The sequence below is a fragment of the Myiozetetes cayanensis genome, unplaced genomic scaffold (assembly GCF_022539395.1).
Source record: "Myiozetetes cayanensis isolate MyiCay16 unplaced genomic scaffold, myiCay2020 scf26, whole genome shotgun sequence".
NCBI lineage: Eukaryota > Metazoa > Chordata > Aves > Passeriformes > Tyrannidae > Myiozetetes > Myiozetetes cayanensis.
Window position 1 is genome coordinate 2,732,669 of NW_026087477.1, and position 17,948 is coordinate 2,750,616.

At 65.3% G+C, this 17,948-nt stretch overlaps 1 protein-coding gene across 1 annotated transcript; it reads left to right on the plus strand.

Annotated features, from left to right (window-relative positions):
• The first annotated feature begins 2,414 nt into the window (after positions 1 to 2,414).
• Positions 2,415 to 17,311, plus strand: SIGLEC1 (sialic acid binding Ig like lectin 1). The gene is given in 22 exon segments (XM_050321150.1): positions 2,415 to 2,498; positions 2,706 to 3,065; positions 3,147 to 3,443; positions 3,788 to 4,051; positions 4,877 to 5,131; positions 5,748 to 6,047; positions 6,902 to 7,156; positions 7,651 to 7,947; positions 8,560 to 8,808; positions 9,311 to 9,604; positions 10,240 to 10,494; positions 10,842 to 11,144; positions 11,815 to 12,069; positions 13,120 to 13,425; positions 13,751 to 13,830; positions 13,832 to 13,991; positions 14,275 to 14,574; positions 14,711 to 14,965; positions 15,500 to 15,796; positions 16,330 to 16,429; positions 16,780 to 16,852; positions 17,185 to 17,311. Coding segments are annotated over 22 exon segments (5,022 nt in total). The 5' UTR covers positions 2,415 to 2,449; the 3' UTR covers positions 17,203 to 17,311.
• Positions 17,312 to 17,948: the final 637 nt, after the last annotated feature.

Below are 17,948 nucleotides of genomic sequence, written 5' to 3' on the forward strand. Positions count from 1 at the left end.
ACGCCAAAACCACCCCTGGATTATCAGCCCCGACCCAGCACAAATCCCAAACAGCCCCACAGCAGCTGCTGGGAACAAACTGAGCTCTGCCCCAGGCAAAGCAGAGCAGGGGCCCAGCAGGACCCCGAACCCAGAGACTTCACCCCTGGGGTGCTGCAGAACCTCCCGGGGAGCCACCCCAAGAGCCCCCACGAGCAGGGAAAGGCAGGAGGGAGCTGCCCGTGTCACCACTTCCCAAAAGCAGGGTGAGGGACACGGCCCTGAACAGGGAAGTGATGTGGTTTGGGGCTACTCATCCCCCCCCCCAGCAGACAAAGAGCCATCCCTGAGGGCAGGGACAGGAGCAGGGACAGCACCATCCCAGTGCCACCCCCTGGGAGCTGGCACTGCCGGAGGCACAGGCACCCCCAGGTAACAGCTCTGCTCCCAGGGAAGGGCCAGGGTGGGAATGCGGGCACAGGGAGTGGGGGTCGCCCCGTGGGGTGGGATGAGGCCCCCGGGTGATGCTGTGGGGGGTGGCATTGGGATGGCAGGGGGACAGGGGGGGCACCGGCTGCTCACAGACCCTCACGGGAGGTGGAAGGGGCAGAGCTGGAACATCTCTGGGAGCTCAGCCCCCTCTGTCTCCTTCCAGGCTCAGGGGAGTTGCTCAGACACCCCCAGGGGTCAGATCCAGCATTGGGGGAGGGTGTTAAATCCTGCCCTTATCCCGGGGGGATGGGATCCCACCACCCTGTGGTGCCCAGTTCTCTCTGTGCTGGGATGTGGGGGAGGCTGGAGGGTCCCACACCACGAGTGTCCCCTCCTCCTGCTCATTTCTGGGCCAACAGGTGATTTTTAGGCTGCCAGAGGGCCGGGTTAGGAGGGATTTTGGGAAGGAATTGCTGGCTGGGAGGGTGGGGAGGAGCTGGCACAGGTTGGGCAGAGAAGCTGTGGCTGCCCCTGGATCCCTGGAAGTGTCCAAGGCCAGGTCGGAGCAACCTGGGTTGGTGGAAGGTGTCCCTGCCCGTGGCAGGGAGTGAGACTGGGTGGGATTTAAGGTCCCTTCCCACCCAACCCATCCCTTAAATCCCGTTTAAGGACCCCAGGACCACCTTCCCCAAGCCCCGGTTGCCTTGAGCCCTGCCCAGCCCCTTCCAGCCCAACCCAAAACGAGTTTGTCCCTAAACCTTTACAACAGCTGGAATTCCACGGCTGAGGAGCAGCAGGACCCACCGTGGGGCTCTGTCCTGCCCCCAGCCCGGCTCGGGTGCCCTGGGGGGATGTGGGGTCCTCTCCCTGCCCCGAGGGTCCTCCAGAAACCGAAACCGGGAGAAAGGCGGGAGAAGAAACGAAACTTGGCGCGGGCACAGCCGGGGCTGGATCCCGGCCCTTCCTTCCTCCCGCCGCTCCATCCCGCTCCGGGGCTGAGCCCGCGCTGCCCCCGGCACCCCGGGGGCCTTCCCACCGCTCTCGCCCCTCAGCTTGGCCAGGAACAGCCCAGGCAAAGCTCTCCCGAGCGCTCCGGAGCGGGAGATCCCTCCCGAAGCCGCTGAGCAGAGGGGAAATTCAAAGCAGATGTGGGAGAACAAGGTGTTGGCAAAGGAGGGGGAAAGGGGGGCAGGGAACTGCCTCGGTCCTCCCGGACACATCCAGGAGGGCCTGGATAAAGACGGGAACTCACATCGATCAGTTCATTCATTTCCATGACAATGCAAAAAAAAAAAAATCAGGGCAAAAATATTCAGGTTTATCACAGAATAGTGATTTTTGAATTTAAAAGGAATGGCAGCAATTTGCTCGGTGTGGAGCTGCAAAAAGCCATTGAACCCAGTGAACTTTTTAAAACTTCTAAAAACTTCTTAAAACTTTATCAACTTTTTAAAACTTTTAAAAACTTTTTAAACTTTTCTTTTCCTTCTTTTTTTCTTCTCAAACCTTCCCTTCCCAAACCTTCCCTTCCCTCTTATTTTGTTTTCCTTTGTTCCACTCTTTCACTTTGCATTTCTTTGCTTCTCTTTGAGTCACTTTGTTTCGATTCCTGTTCCTTTGCTTTTATCCCCGTAATTTCGCTTCATTTCCTCCCTCCTCCAAAGCACCCCCCGACCCCCCCAGCCCACATTCGCTGAGTCAGCATTATCCTTCCTCCTCTCCCAGGGAAACGCAGGAATAACTTCCCTAAACCTCCTCTCCCCTCACTGCAAAACCCAGAGCAGCTCCTTGAAACCCTCTGAGTGCTCAGGGGGCTCGGAGGGCTCGGGGGGACTCAGTGGGGTCGGGGGTGCTGGGGACCCCTCAACCCGCCCCCCACCCCCGCCGCGGGCTCTGCTGTCTGCAGGTTTTATCCCGCAGGATTTATCCCTCATGGAGCCATCCCACACGTGTTCCCAGGTCCTTGGCCACCTCTTCTCGTCCCCAGGGTCCCCTGTGCCCGACGCCCACCTCAGGGACCGGCCACGTCCCCCCCACCATGTGCCTGCCCCGCTGGCTCGTGCTGCTGGCCAGCCTTGTCCCCCCGGGTACGGGACCCCCGCGGGGGCTGCAGGCGGGACGTGCCCCCCCGGGGTGGGGTCGGGAGCCGTGCACGGTGCCCGGGGGATGGGCGGGATTTTGGGAGCCTCTGCCTGTCACCCCCTCAGCAGAGGTGATGTGGCCCCGGTGGGTCCCAGGAGGGGAGGGGACCCCCCAGCCCGGCTGGTGCCCTGACCCCCATTTCCCTGGCACAGCCCTCAGCTCGTGGGGGGTTTCCTACCCCCAGTCCGTGCATGGCATCGGGGGGTCCTGCGTGGTGGTCCCGTGCACCCTGAGCTACCCCGAGGGCATGAGCACCGCCGAGGGCATCGTGGCCATCTGGTACAAGGACTACGACAGCAGCAAGACCCCGGTGTTCCACTCGGCCGCCCCCCAGGAGGTGGATGCCCGGTTCAGGGGCCGTGCCCAGCTCCTGGGGGACCCCGGAGCCCGGAACTGCACCCTGCTGCTGCGGGGGGTGACCCCGGAGGACGGGGGGCCCTACAGGTTCCGCTTCGAGATCGTGGGCGGTGATCGGTGGTCGGCGGAGCGGGACGTGGTGCTGAGCGTGTCGGGTGGGTGCAGCTCCCAGACCCCTCCCCGTTCCCTTCCCGCCCGCCCCGCGGGCACATCCCACCCTCTGCTCTCCACCCCAGAGGAGCTGCAGCCCCCGAGCGTCGCCGCCCCCCAGGATGTGAGGGAGGGGCAGAGCTGCAGCCTGGAGTGCTCCACGCCCTACGCCTGCCCCTGGGACGACGCCGTCCTGCGCTGGGAGGGCCACGACCCCCGCGTGGCCACCGTGTCCGGGCGGCTCCAGATGGACACCAGCGGGGTGGGACACCACCTGACCCTCAGCACACCCCTCTCCTGGAGGGACCACTCCAAGAAGTTGCTCTGCGAGGTCTCCCACGGCTCCAGGAAGGCGAGCACGGAGGTCGTGCTGCGGGTGAGACGTACGTGGGGCAGCTCGGTGTGGGGACAGGGGGCATCTGTGCCACGACCACGGCACCCAGGCCCCCTTCCCACCACCCACCCCCTTCACTGCGCTCCCTGCAGCAGCCAGAGCAGATTCCTCCTGCTCTTTCCCTCTCTCCTGTTCCCCACGTCCCTCCATGGCCGTGTCATCCCACAGACGTCCCAGCTCAGGGGCACCTCCTGGCACCCCCAGCTGTGCCCTCCCCACTTTGCTGTGTGGCAGCTCTCCCTCCTTTCCAGCTCCCCTTTTCCCTGCACCAGACCCCAAGAAGGGTTGTGGTCCTGCCCACCCTCACCTCCACCCGCCGTGTCCCCCCTGCAGACGCCCCCAAGGACGTCCAGGTGGAGGTCAGTCCCTCCTCGGGGAACATCCACGTGGGTGACACGGTGTCCCTGACCTGCGAGGTGGGCAGCAGCCACCCCCCCGTGTCGGGGTACCGTTGGTACAAGGACGGGGCCGCGGTGGGCACCGAGAGGGTGCTGACCCTGCGGGGGGTGCGGCGGGAGGACCACGGGCGGTACCACTGCGAGGCCCAGAACGCCCTCGGGGCCAGCACAGCGCCCGCCACGACCCTCCACGTGTTCTGTGAGTGCCAGGGCATGGCTGAGGGGGGAGAGGGGCTGAGTGTGCCCTGCCAGGCCGGGCTGGGGCAGGCACGGGCTGGCAGAGGGGTGGCCGGTGCTGCTGGGGGTGCAGGAGCTGGGGAGTCCCTGGGGCAGGAGTGGGATGGCTCCATCGGGCCACCCCTGCACCTTTCACCTTTTGGTCCCAAAGACACCTCCCTGGAGGGATTTCCAGCCCAGCACTGGGAAGGGGGTTGTCAGAGCTTGTGGGGATCCAGAGCCAGGGTGGTCTGGTTCGGGTAAAAAGAGATCTTAAAGATCACCCAATGCCACCCCCTGCAATGGGCAGGGACACCTTCCTCCAGCTCAGGCTGCTCCAAACCCCGTCCACCCTGGCCTTGGACACATCCAGGGGCAGCCACAGCTTCTCTGGGCAACCTGTGCCAGGGCCTACCCACCCTCCTAGGGAGGGGAAGAGGGTCCTCCACCAAATCCTACAGCAAAGACAAGCCCCAGCCCTACCTGTCCCTGTTGGAGTCCCACTGGGACCATCTCCCCCTGAATGGGAGCAGGGGGGTCAGTCTGCTCCCCCAAGCCCCCCGTGCACACCCGGAGGGCTGAAGGACCCCACTGCCCCCACCAGGAGTTTTGTCCCCGGGGCTTTGCACTAAAGCCAGGAGGTGCCCCCCCTGCCCAGCTGGGAAGGTGCTGGTGACAGGGGACAAACCCAAGCACCTCCCACTTCTGCTGTCATCCCCTAGGGGGGCTCTGGGATGTGGGGATTGGGGGTGGGAGTGCTGTTCTCCTGCCTCCAAGACCGTGCTGACCGCGCTCCCACCTCCCTCAGCCGCAGAGATCTCGGCGAGCCCCGCGGCCGAGGTGCTGGAGGGGACGGCCACCACCCTGTCCTGCGACGTGCCCGGCCGGGAGGGGCAGGAGCTGAACTACACGTGGTACAGGAACGGCGCGTGGCTCAAGGAGGGCACGGCCCACACCCTCCTCTTGCCCGCAGTGGCCGCCAGCGACGCCGGCTACTACTCCTGCAAGGTGACAAACAGGCAGGGCAGTGACACGGCCCAGCCCCTCAGCCTCAGCGTGACGTGTGAGTGCCCCCTGCCCCTGCCAGTGCCGCCCGTCCCAGGGGCTCAGCAACCCCCCAAAGTCACGGCAAAGCCTCTTCCCGAGTGCCCCGGGTGCAGCTGGGAGGGGGGTTCAGCTCTCCCGTCTGAGTTTGCTGTAAATCCAGCAATTCCTGGCCACGACCCACGCGGGAAGGGGCCGTTAAGAGCCACTCGTGGGGCAGGACCTGCCCTCCCTGAGCAGCATCTCTCGCTAATCTGCTCCAGCCGTAAGCTCTGGGGAGGTACTGACGGAGGAGGGGGGGGAGGGATAAGAACAGCTCAGGAGGTTTTGCAAGTCAGGGGGAAAATAAAACAGCCCCGGGCTTGGCTTTGCCAGGTCTGGGGTAAAAATAACCCGGTGACGCACGGGGGGAGCAGCTAGGGGTGGTGAGGGGACGTGTCCCACCCCTGGAGGTGTCCAAGGCCAGGGTGGACGGGGTTTGGAGCAGCCTGGGCTGGGGGAAGGTGTCCCTGCCCACGGCAGGGGGAGGCACTGGCTGGGGTTTAAGGTCTCTCCCAACCCAAAGCAGTCTGTGATTCCACGTGTGGCCACCCCACGGGGACACCCCGAGCTCAGCACCCTCTCCCGTCCCGCAGATCCCCCCCGGACCCCCACCCTGACGCTCTTCCAGGAGACCCAGGGGGGCCGGCTGGCCGTTGTCCGCTGTGCCGTGGACAGTCACCCTCCGGCCACCCTGGCCATCGACCGCGACGGCACCGTACTGGCCACCAGCGAGGTTCAGGTGGCCCCGCCCCAGAGGTTCGGTGTCGCCGCCTCCCGCAACGCCCTGCGCCTGGAAATCAGGGATGCGGGGCCCCGGGACAGCGGGAAGTACCGCTGCACCGCCAGCAACGCCCACGGCAGCGCCAGCGCCACCAAGGTCCTGGTCACCCGCGGTGAGTGCCGGCCCTGCCAAATTCTGGGTGGTGATGAACGCCGGGGCTGTTCCTCGGGGCTGCGGGACCCCCGTGGCACGGGGGGTGCCTTGGGGTCCGTGTGGTGGCAGTGCCCTCCCCGCAGTCCTGCCCCTCCTCGGAGGGTTGGAGCAGCTCGTGGAGCTGGAGATGCTCCCGGGGTTTATTTTCCAAAGTACCACAAAATCAGGAGCAACTTTGTCCAAACTTTTCTGCTCTGTCCCTCCTCCCCTCCCACCCTGCCCCCGCAGGTGCTGGGGGGTGTCTGAGCCCACAGGAATCCCTGCTCTGTCCCCTGAACCCTCAGTCTGGATGTTTTGGTGTGACAGAGGCAGCAGAGGGAGAGAAAAGCCCCCCAAAACCATGTCCAAGAGGAACATCCCTCAGGATGCCCAAAATAGTCCTCAAGGTCCAATCCCAGAGAAACCAAACCTGGGTTTGGGTGTCCCAGAGGGGAGTTGGGCTCCATTAGAAGTAGCCAAGATGCCACCAGCCCAACCTGTCACCTGTCAGAGGGCTGAGGGCACCAGGTCTGTCCCAGGAGCAGCTCGGGATGAACCGGGATGTCCTGGATGAACCTGGCACTTGGAGAGAGTTGGGAAGGGTTGGGAAAGGCCCCGTTTGCCTGGTAGAGAGCTGGGGTGGAGATGTCCAGTGTCCCCAGGGAATGCCACTCAGTGAAGATCCACAGATCCCACGGGCTCCGGAGCAAGAGGGGGCTCAGGGAAGCTGAGGGGGGTGGGTTTTAGCCGGATGGAGCCGTGGGAAAGATGAAGGTCTGTATCAGGGATTTCCCTCCCTCCCTCTCTCCCATCCCTCTCCCTCCCCTCCTCCAGCCGCAGAGCTCCTGATCCAGCCCTCGGCGGAGGTGCCGGAGGGGACCGCGGTCACCCTGACCTGCGTGGGGCCGGGGGACACGGCGGGGGAGCCCCTCTACACGTGGTACAGGAACGGGAAGAGGCTGCGGGAGGGCCCGGCCCCGACCCTGCGCTTCCCCTCCGTCCGCGGGGACGACGCCGGCGCCTTCCAGTGCCGGGTCCGGGGCACCAACAGCAGCGACGCGTCGGGGGCCGTCCCGCTCCGGGTGCTCTGTGAGTGCTGCCGGGGGCTCCCGGCGCTGCCAGCGGGGCCTGGGGCTGGGCTGGGGGGTCCTCCGCTGCTCCCACCCCTGGGGTTCCCCCCTCACCGCCGAACGCAGCCAAGGAGCTCTAGGGCAGGAGTGTGGAGGGGGTGGAAAATTCCCTCTGGTGGGTAAATCCGTGAATCGGGGGGAGGAGAAGTTTGGGGACATCCCAAATTCCCGAGACTCAAAGAGTTTTAATATCAATTAATGTTTTAAGAACAGTAAATAATCAGAGAACCATGAATGGTTTGGGTGGGAAGGGATCTTAAATCCCACCCAGTTCCACCCCGTGCCGTGGGCAGGGACACCTTCCCTCTGCTATCCCAAGCCCCGTCCAACCTGGATGCCCAAGAGCTGCTCACGTGGCACTGGAAAGCAGCAAGCCCTTGGGTTCTGCGGGTTCTCCTGACCCCCGAGCACCCAGAATATTCTCCCCAGTGGTGTTTCCCCCCCCCCCCGCAGACCGCCCGAGGCCGCCGGTGCTGAGCTCCTTCCTGCAGACGCGGGGTGGGCGCCTGGGGATCATCCAGTGCTCCGTGGAGAGCGACCCCGAGGCCAACCTGACCCTGCGCAGGGGGGACACGCTGCTCGCCTGCACGGGGGGCTGCCCCCCCGCCCCCAGGGTCAGAGTGACCCCCTCCTACAACAGCCTGAGGGTGGAGATCCAGGACGTGGTGCTGGAGGACGAGGGCACCTACGTGTGCCAGGCTGGGAACGCGCAGGGAAATGCCAGCGCCGCCCTGGAGTTCAGGGCTGACAGTGAGTGGGGACGAGGGACCGGGACAGGAGGGAGGGTGATGGAGCCCACGGCATCTGGGAACACCCTGGGAGAGGGGAGCCTGCCAAGGGAATGCCAAGGAAGGGGATGAGACCAGGGGAGGGTGGCGGAAGGATGGGAGCAGCAGAAATAAGGCACGTGCCCGTGGAATTCAGGTGTCCAACAGCTTCTGCCTCTGGAAAACTGTCATCAGTGGGACCTTTGGGGCAGGGGTGGAGCATGAGTAGGTTTAAAGTGGGGCCCACCAACCTCTCCTGGTGGGTTTGGAGGCTCCCCGTGGCCACAGCAATGGTTCCAGCTCCTGCTGGGGATTCCCTGCCTGAGTGTGACAGGGACACTGAGCAAAACGTGGCTGAGGGAGTTCCCACAGGCCCCCCCCTGCAAGTACCTCATCCTTGGGCTGGTGGCACCCCACTGCCGGGCTCAGAGCTGTCCCTGTCACAGCACTGCAGGATCAGCTGGAATTTGCCTTCTGGAGTAGCCACAATGTCCCTTGGTGACCTAACCCCACATGGTGACATCACCCTGGGCTGGCTGGCTCTGAGGGCGTTGTTCACCCCAACACTGATGCCGGATGCCGTTTCCCCCCCCAGCTGCCACCGTCACCGTGTCCCCATCGCCCCGCGTGCTGGAAGGTGACAGTGCCAACCTCACCTGCCACCTGAGCAGCGACTCCCCGGCCGTGCCCAACGTCACCTGGTACCACAACGGGCAGTGGGTGGCCGAGGGCCCCACGCTGGTGCTGGGCCACGTGGCCAGCGCGGATTCAGGGCTGTACCAGTGCAGGGCCAGCACCGGGAGCGGCACCAGGAGCTCCCCCGATGTTCTCCTGGATGTGCTGTGTACGTACGGGACCCCCCCCGGCACCCCCAGCCCGCTGCTGGTGGGTATGGGTCACCTGGGCATTGCACGACCTGCAGATTAGGGTGCCCAGGGAAGCCGTGGCTGCCACACGGCTGTGTGCAGTGACTGTGCGTCCCATAGAGCAGGAGTGTCCTCACTGTGGTGTGGTGTGGGATCCCTTTCCCTTATTTCCCTTTCCCTTATTTCCCTTTCCCCTTCCCCTTTACCTTTTAAGGTTTCCCTTTCCCCTTTCCCTTTTCTTTCTTTTCTTCTTTTGCCTTTCCTTTCTCCCTTTTCCTTTTCCCCTTTTTTTCCCTTTTTTCCCACCTTTTTCCCCTTTTTTACCTTTTTTTCCCCTTTTTTTCCCCCTTTTTTTCCCCTTTTTTTCCCCCTTTTTTTCCCCTTTTTATCCCTTCCCTCCCCTTCCCTCCCCGGGGCAGTGGCTGCCGGCGGGGCTCTCCGTCCCGGGGGGATCGTGGCTCAGGCCGTTCCCCCCCGCAGACCCCCCTCGGGAGCCGCTCCTGCGGGCGTTCCTGGAGGTGGAGCGGGGCCGCCTGGCCGTGCTGGAGTGCTCGGTGAGCAGCAACCCCCCCGCCCGGCTGGCGCTGCTGCGGGGCCCGGAGCTGGTGGCCACCGGCGAGGGCGGGAGCAGCCCCCGGGTGCGTGTCAAGGCCGCCCCCAACTCCCTGCGCGTGGAGATCCGCGAGGTGACACCGGCGGACGACGGGAGCTACCGGTGCTCGGCCACCAACGGGCTCGGCACTGCCGAGACGCGGCTGTACCTGCGCGTCCAGGGTGAGCTCCGGGAGCGGGGGCGCTTCCCACGGGAACGGCCACATGGGAATTGTCTGTGCTCACACCCAGGGCCACCAAGCCTCACCCAGCAGCACCAGATCCCACCCAGTGCCATCAGATACCACCCAGGGCCACCAAGTCCCACCCAGCAGCACTAGATCCCACCCAGGGCCACCAGATCCCACTCACTGCCACCAGATACCACCCAGTGCCATCAGATCCCATCCAGTGCCACCAAATCCCATTCACTGCCATCAGATTCCACCCAGAGCCACTAGATCCCACTCAGGGCCACTAGATCCCACTCACAGCTATTAGATCCTAACCAGAGCCACCAGATCCTAACCAGAGCCATCAGATCCCACCCAGGCTCCAGCTGCTGCTCCGGAGGTCCGGGTCAGCCCCTTCCCTTATTCCAGCACCTCAGCCACAGTGACTGGGGGACACTGAAAGGGGGACAGGGAGCCCCAGTGCCACCCCAGGGCTGTGCCAGCTGCCGGGACAGAGCAGGAGCATCCCACACCACAGGGGGTTGTGGAGTGATGAGGGGACAGCTGGAGGTGATGAGGGGACAGCGGCAGTGCCAGCTCTGCCCCGGTCCCTCTGAGCTGGCCCCGTGTGTGTCCCTGCCCCAGCTGCCCGAGTCCTGGTGTCACCGTCCTCGGAGGTGCTGGAAGGAGACAACGTGTCCCTGACGTGCCAGGTGCCCGGAGAGCCCCCGGGTGACACTGTCTACTCCTGGTACAAGGACAGCGAGCGGCTGCAGGAGAGCCCGGGCAGTGTCCTGGAGCTGCCCCGTGTCACCAGCGCTGCCACCGGCTCCTACCACTGCCGGGCCCGCGGCCCCGCGGGGACCAGCGCGTCCCCCGCTGTCACCCTGCGCGTGTCCTGTGAGTGGGACACGCCGGGGAGCCGGGAGGGGAACGGGGAGAGGGGGAATGGGGACAGTGGGGTGGTGCCGGGGGTAGAGTGGTGCTGATGAGATGGTGCTGGGATGGGATGGTCCGAGTGGGATGGTTTGGTGCCAGTGGGATGGTGCTGGGATGGGATGGTCCCAGTGGGATGGTGTTGATGGGATAGTGCCAATGGGATGGTTCCAGAGTGGGATGGTGCTGGGATGGGATAGTGCCAGAGTGGGATGGCACTGGGATGGATGCTGGCCCCAAGCTGGGGCCTGGGGCTCTCTGGGTGCAGCCCCAGGGTCTGCTCACCCTCCGTGTCCCCCCGGCCCGGGCAGACCCTCCACGGGCACTGGTGCTGAGCACCTTCCTGGAGCCCCCGCCGGGGCAGGCTGGGGTCCTGCAGTGCTCCGTGGACAGTGTCCCCCAGGCACAGCTGGCCCTCTTCAAGGACGGGGCTCTGGTGGCCTCCACGGCGCTGCCACAGCCGGACCCCGGGCCACGGCTCAGTGTCACCCGGGCCACCAACGCCCTGCGGGTGCAGTTCCACCCCGTGCTGCTGCAGGACGAGGGGCGGTACCTCTGCGTGGCCACCAACGCCCACGGCAACGCCAACGCCACCGGCAACTTCACAGCGGGCAGTGAGTCAGGGCTGGCAATGGGGATGGGCTGGGGATGGCACGGGGAGGGGATGGAGAGCTGCAGGCAGCGGGGGGAGCGATGGAATCGGGGGGTTGGTGAAGAGGTGAAGGCAGGCGCTGCTGGAGGATGCTCATAGGGAAGGGAGGGTGGAGAGGAGCTGGAACAGGGAGGACAGGATGGTAACAGAAGAAAACAGGGAAAATCCACCTTTATGGGGACAGAGTGCTGTGCTGGAGGTGTTCCCAGAGAGCTGCATGTGTGCCCTACACCTGACAGAGGAGACACAACTCCTCCTGGGGATGATGCCAAGTATGGCTCTGCCCTGTCCATCCATGACATCATCCTGGCTGTGGTCACACAGCCGGCATCACCCAGGAGTCATGGAATCAGACAGCTTTGGGTTGGGGGGCACCTTAAAGCCCATCTATTCCACCCCCTGCCATGGCCAGGGACACCTCCCAGCCCCAGCCCCGGTTGCTCCAAACCCCGTCCGACCTGCCCTTGGGCGCTTCCAGGGATGGAGCATCCATGCAAGATCTGCAGGAGCACCTTGAGAACGGTGCCAGCAGCGCTCGCTGCAGGGGCTGTTCCCACCTTTTACTGTCCTGTCGCTGCCTGAGCTTTCCTGTCCGCAAAGGGGGGCTCAGCGCCACCTCCCTTCCCTTGCAGCCGTCAGGGTGCGGATCCTGCCGGCCCCGGAGGTGCGGGAAGGCGGCAATGCCACCCTCACCTGCGCGGTGGCGGGCGGGGCCGAGGAGGTGCTGAGCTACTCCTGGTACAGGAACGGGGTGTGGCTGCGCAGCGGCCCCTCCCCAGCCCTCGCCCTGCCCCGGCTCTCTGCCTCCGACACCGGCTCCTACCACTGCTCCATCCGGACCCCCGCCCGCAACCGCAGCGCCGCCCCCGCCCCGCTCAGCGTCCTCTGTGAGTGCGGGGCTGGGGGGCTCCGTGTGGGGGGGGGCACGTCCAGGGCTGGGAGCTCGGGGTGTCACCTGCCCCTTGGCTGGAGAGATGGGGCACAGCAAGGCCCTGGCTCAGTTTTGAGTTTGAGATTAGTCTTCCAAGAAAATCAGTCTTTGTCCCAGGGGAATAACTAAGCCGAGCTTTACACCCCAGTCCTGCTCATCAGACCCGGCCAGAGACGCCCACATCACCCGCAGAGGATCTCAGTGAAGCTTCTCCAAGTCTCCTTGTGCTTCCTACTAAACTGCAGCAGGAAAATCTTGGGTTTTCAGGAACCAGAACAGGATTTGTTGTTGTTTTGGGTTTTTTTTAGCCCTGATTTGGAAAATGAAAACCAGGTTTTGTTTTTAAAAAAGGACAGGGAAAAATGTGGTTATGAGTGAGAATTTAGGAAAATTTTGTTTCCCCTTTTTATGAGAAGAAGATGGTGTTAACTTATAAATCTGCATGAGGAGGGCCAGGGAGAGCTCCTGGAATGGCCTTCAGAGCCTGAGACCCCAAGGGCTTCCCTCCCTCCTCCTGGTTTGGGATGGGGAATGTTGAGTGGAGCCACCGACCTGATCAGAGCATCCCAGGCTGGGCATGCTCCAAGAGGAAGGGTCTGGAGCAGCAGGAGCAGCTGAGGGAGCTGGGGGGGCTCAGCCTGGAGAAAAGGAGGCTCAGGGGGGACCTTCTGGCTCTGCAACTCCCTGACAGGAGGGGGGACCTTGGGGAGGGTCGGGCTCTGCTCCCAGGGAACAGGGACAGGAGAGGGAACAGCCTCCAGCTGTGCCAGGGGAGGGTCAGGTTGGATATGGGGAAATCGCTCCTGGAATTCCTCCTGTCCAGCCCCGGCACAGCTGCTCAGGGCAGGGGGAGTCCCCATCCCCGGGGGAATTTAACAGCCCTGTGGATGTGGCACCTGGGGACAGGTCAGGGGTGGCCTTGGCAGTGTTGGGGGATTTTCCAACCCAAACAATTCCATGATTATCCTATGGTCCATCTCTTCTTCCCTCTGTTTCCACCCCACAGACCCCCCCAGGAACCTGCAGGTGAAATCCTTCGTGGAGAGCAGCGAGGGCACAGCCATCATCCTGCTCTGCTCCGTGGACAGCAATCCCCTGGCGCAGCTCACCCTGCTCAGGGGGGGGCAGCCGGTGGCTTCCAGCCCCCCCCGGGGAGGGGACGCCCCCCGGCAGAGCGGCCAAGTGTCCCCCTCTCCCAACACGCTGAGGCTGGAGCTCCGGGAAGCGTCTGAGGAGGACGAGGGCGAGTACGAGTGCCAGGCACGGAGCCCCCTCGGCAGTGCCCACGTGTCCCTGACCCTGCGGGTGCAGGGTGAGTCTCGAGGGGAGAGAAAGGGACTGGGACCCCTCCGGTGGGTTAGGTGGGCGTCAAGGGGAGAGGGAAAGGGGATGGGAACCCCCCAGATGGTTGGGTGGGCGTCCAGGGGTGCAGCCATCGTGGGGACCCAATATCGGGGAGGTCAAGAGTGGTGCAGGGCTGGTGGAAGGGCAGGGGGGTCCTGCTGTCCGCTTGGGTGGGCACCCACTCAGGGCACCCACCCTGAGGGCCCACCCTGTGCCCCCGCCCCTCTGGACTGGGGGTGGGAGCTTTGGAGTGAAAACGTGCTGATGGTCACTGCCCACTCCTCCCCCCGCAGCCGTCAGGGTGGTCGTGCGACCCTCCACCGAGGTGCCCGAGGGGACGGAGGTGACACTGACGTGCCAGGACCCCCACGCCGCCTCCCGGGACCCTGTACACGTGGTTCAGGAACGGGCAGTGGGTGGCGGAGGGACTCGGTGCCTCCCTCGGGCTCCGCGGCCGCCGCTCCGACGCGGGGCTCTACTCCTGCCAGGCGGGCAGGGGGCACCGGGCCCCCCCCGCCGCCCTCAGGGTGCTCTGTGAGTGACGGGGGCCGCTTTCGGGGGGTGGGGTGGGACACTGTGGGTCCTGCCAGCGCACGGGACCCCCGCAGGGGTGTCGCTGGCCGGTCTATGTCGCCACCTGGTGACATCCCGCGACACGCCGCGACAGCCCAGCCCCTCCCTCGGGGAGCGGGGGAGCCTCGGTGCTGCCGGGCATCGCGCCCCCTCCCCCGTCACTTGTCACCCCCCGGCCCCCGCTGGCTGGTCCCGTGCCACCGGCGGCGTGAGGGGGACACACGCGCTGTCCTTGTCGCTGCAGATGCCCCCCAGGAGCCCACCTTCACCTCCCTGGTGGACCCGCGGGGGGGGCGACAGGCCGTCCTGCTCTGCTCCGTCGACAGCTTCCCCCCCTCGGACATCGCCGTGAGCCGGGGGCCCGGGCAGCCCCCCCTGGCCTCCACCCGCGGCCCCTCCGACCCCCGCTTCGATGTGCAGGCCACCCCCAACTCGCTGCGGGTGGCGCTGGGGGCGCTGGCGCTGCGGGACACGGGGCTCTACGTGTGCTCTGCCAACAACAGCCACGGCTCCGCAGCCGCGGCCCTGCGGCTCCCCGGGGCAGGTGAGGGGGCCTCGAGCCCCGGGGGTGGGTCCCGGGCGTGCCCCGGTGCGAACGGGGCTCTCGGAACCCTCAGGGGGGATTCGGGGATGGTGTCCTGGGCATTCCTTGACTCCCCAGCCTCCCTCCTGCCCCGCAGGGGTCACGGTCACGGTGGAGCCGTCACCAGAAGTGCCCGAGGGCGGCAGAGCCACCATGACCTGCTCGGTGCCCCCTTGGTGGGGCGAAGGTGCCAACTACACGTGGCACAGGGACGGGCTGTGGCTGCGGGAGGGACCGTCCCCCTCCCTCGTCCTGCCCCGCGTCTCCAGCGCCGACTCCGGCTCCTACGGCTGCCGGGCCAGCGGGGCCTGGGGCACGGCCAGCTCGACCCTCCTCGGCCTCAGCGTCCTCTGTGAGTGTCCCCAGCCCGGTGTCACGCGTGTCCCCTGAACGTGGGCGAGGGACCGTCCTCCTCTTCCTCCTCCTCTTCCTGCCCTGCTCCTCTCCCTTTGAACCCGGGGAAGGGGAAGGTTTTTTCTAGGATTGGCCCATCTGAAGTCAGATTTGGAGCCGAGATTGGGGGATTCTCCAGTTAGGGGGGAGTGAGGGGCTGGAGAACATGGAAAGCCACCAGCCCTGGGATGAGTGGGATGGGGATGATCCAGGCTGGAGGAGGGATGAGTTAGGCAGCCCTTGGTGACCCAGGGAACAGGACATGGGGTTTTTCCTAGGACTGATCCCTCGAAAGACAAATTTGGAGCCGAAGAGCTCCGAGTCAAGGGAATTCTCCAGCCGAGAGGGGGAGCAAGGGGCTGGACAGGGTGTGAATCTGCCTGGATGATGCAGGCTGGAGGAGGGATGTGTTTAGCAGCCTTTGGTGACTGTCCAGGCCTGCGTGGGGGTTCCCACACCATGACCCACTGACACTCCACCTCTGCCCCCCCAGATCCTCCCCGGGACGTGTCTGTCAGCACCTTCCTGGAGAACCGCAGCGGGCGGGCGGGCATCGTGCTGTGCAGGGCCGACAGCCACCCGCCCTCCTCCCTGGCCCTGCTCCACCAGGGCCGGCTCCTGGCCTCCAGCCCGGCCCCCCCCGCCATCCCGGGGGTCCGTGTGGCCCCCTCCCACAACGCCCTGCGGGTGGAGCTGGGGCCGCTGGGCCCGGGGGCCGCCGGGCTCTACCTCTGCGTGGCCACCAACGCCCTGGGCAACGCCACGGCCAGCGCCCACTTCGACGTGAACAGTGAGTAGGAGGGACCCCTGGGGCTGGGGGGGACTGGGCTCTGTGTAAGGGCCGAAAACAGCGCTCGTGGAAGCAGCAGACAGAGCTGGGTGCTGAGGATGGTCCAACAGGAGGGAGGAGGAGTCGGCTCCGGGTCAGCCAACAGCGGCACGTGGGGATGCTGCTTGTGACTGTGCTGGGGACACGCCCTGTGCCCAGGGGACACTGCCCCTCCTGGGGGGGCACCCAGCATTGTGCCAGCCTGCCCGACCATCAGGGCAGGGGACAGTGAGGTGTGCAGGGACAGCCAGGAGCAGCGAGGTCCCAGTGGGGTCCCAGTGGGGTGCCAGCATGGAGCCTGTCACCCCCCCAACATGTCCTCACCCCAAAGACTGGCTGTCCCCACCCCTGGCGACCTGGCAGTGGCACCAAACCTCCACCTGCATTTGGCTGTCCCAGACACCACCCCAGGGTCCCCTTCACCCCTCGGGGGTACCCCAAGTCTGAGGGGGTCCCGTGTGCACTGACCCCCTGCTGTGGGGATGTGCCCACAGCCCTCACCCACCTGCTGACCTTCACCGTCCTGGCCGGGCTGCTCCTGACCCTCGTCTGTGTGGCCGCCCTGGGCCTCCTGGCTGTGAAGATGTGGCCCAGGTAACACCCTGGCTGGGGCAGAGGGAGGGACAGGGAACCAAGGGTGGGGGGACAGGGAACCAAGGGGGACACAGGAACCCTGGCATCAGGACAGGGCCCCCAGTGTCAGAGCAGGTACCCCAGGGTGGGAGGACAGGAACCCCAGAGTGGCAGAGGGACGCTGGGATCAGGGGACAGGGACCCTGGGGTGGGAGAACAGGGATCTCAGGGTGGCACAGGGACCCTGGGATCAGCACAGAGACCCCAGTGTCAGGGCAGGTACCCCGGGGTGAGGGGACAGGTATCCCGGGGTGAGGGGACAGGCACCCTCGGGGGCAGCAGGGCTGGCAGCTCCCTGTCCTCCCTTCCAGGATCAGGAGGTTTCGGGGCTGGTCGGGTGCCGAGGACACCTTGGAGCTGAGGAGCAAACAGGAGCAAGCACAGGTAAGGAGGGACCTTGGAGGGGCCAGCTCTGAGGGCCCCCCACCCTGAGCTCCTGGGGGGCCCCTGGGGGGTCCCCAGTGCACGGAAGGGGATGTGGGTCTGGGATCTGACCCAGCCAGGCTGCTCCAGGTGCCACCACAGCCTTGGCTGTCGCTGCCGGAGCCAGGGAAGGGGTGGGAGGGCAGAGCCTTGTGAGGACCTCAAAATACCCCTCCCAGGCTCATCCCACAGGGGCTCCAGCACAGACAGTGCTGACCCCTCTGGGGGTGCTCTGGGTGCTCCCCCAGCCCTGCCATGGACGGGGGGTCCCAGCCAGTCTCAACCTTTCCCAGGTGGATGGAGCATGTTAACCTGGTGGCTCTTGGACTCAGGACCATCTGTGGCAGCTGGTGCTGGAAGTTCACGGTCCTGGCCTGGCTGGATCCAGGCAGCCCCCATCCCTGGGAACACCCAACCCCATTCCAGCCCCTGCCATCCCCACAGTGTCCCTCATCCCTCCCTGGTGGATGTTGTTCTCACGCCGGGCACGGTTTGGGCTCACCACGTCACGTGCCAGGCTGTGCAAGCTGTGACTGCTCAGAGCTGTGAAATCCTGGAAAAACAATAAAACCAAATCTCCCAGTGCTGGTACAAACCTGGGGACATCCTTTCCACGGTCACTGTCTGTCCCCACAGCAAAGCCACCAGCCGGGGTGCTGCCCATCCAGGGCAGGAGGGACACGGGGGCCGTGCTGCTCGGAGACAGCCCGGGCTCACGGCACCCCTTTCCCTGCCATCCCTCCTGGGGGCCTTCGGAGAGGAGGGCAGAGGTGTCCCCAGGCCACACGTGTCCCCTCGGTGCCCCGGCAGGGGTGGGGGCCAGGAGGAGCCGGTCCTGTCAGCCCTGCACTGCCCCAGGGGAGCCGGGGTGGGGGCTCCTCTTGCCGGATCGTAGCCCCCCGGGGAAGGGTCTGGGCCGTGTCGCCTCCCGACCCGCGGCCATTAGAGGTCACTCTGCGGCCACCTCACCACCGGACCCGGCCTCGGACGCGGGTCTGCGGCCGGACGGGGTTCCGAGCGTGGAACTGGAGCTTCCCGAGCACGGCTGGGGGGGCTC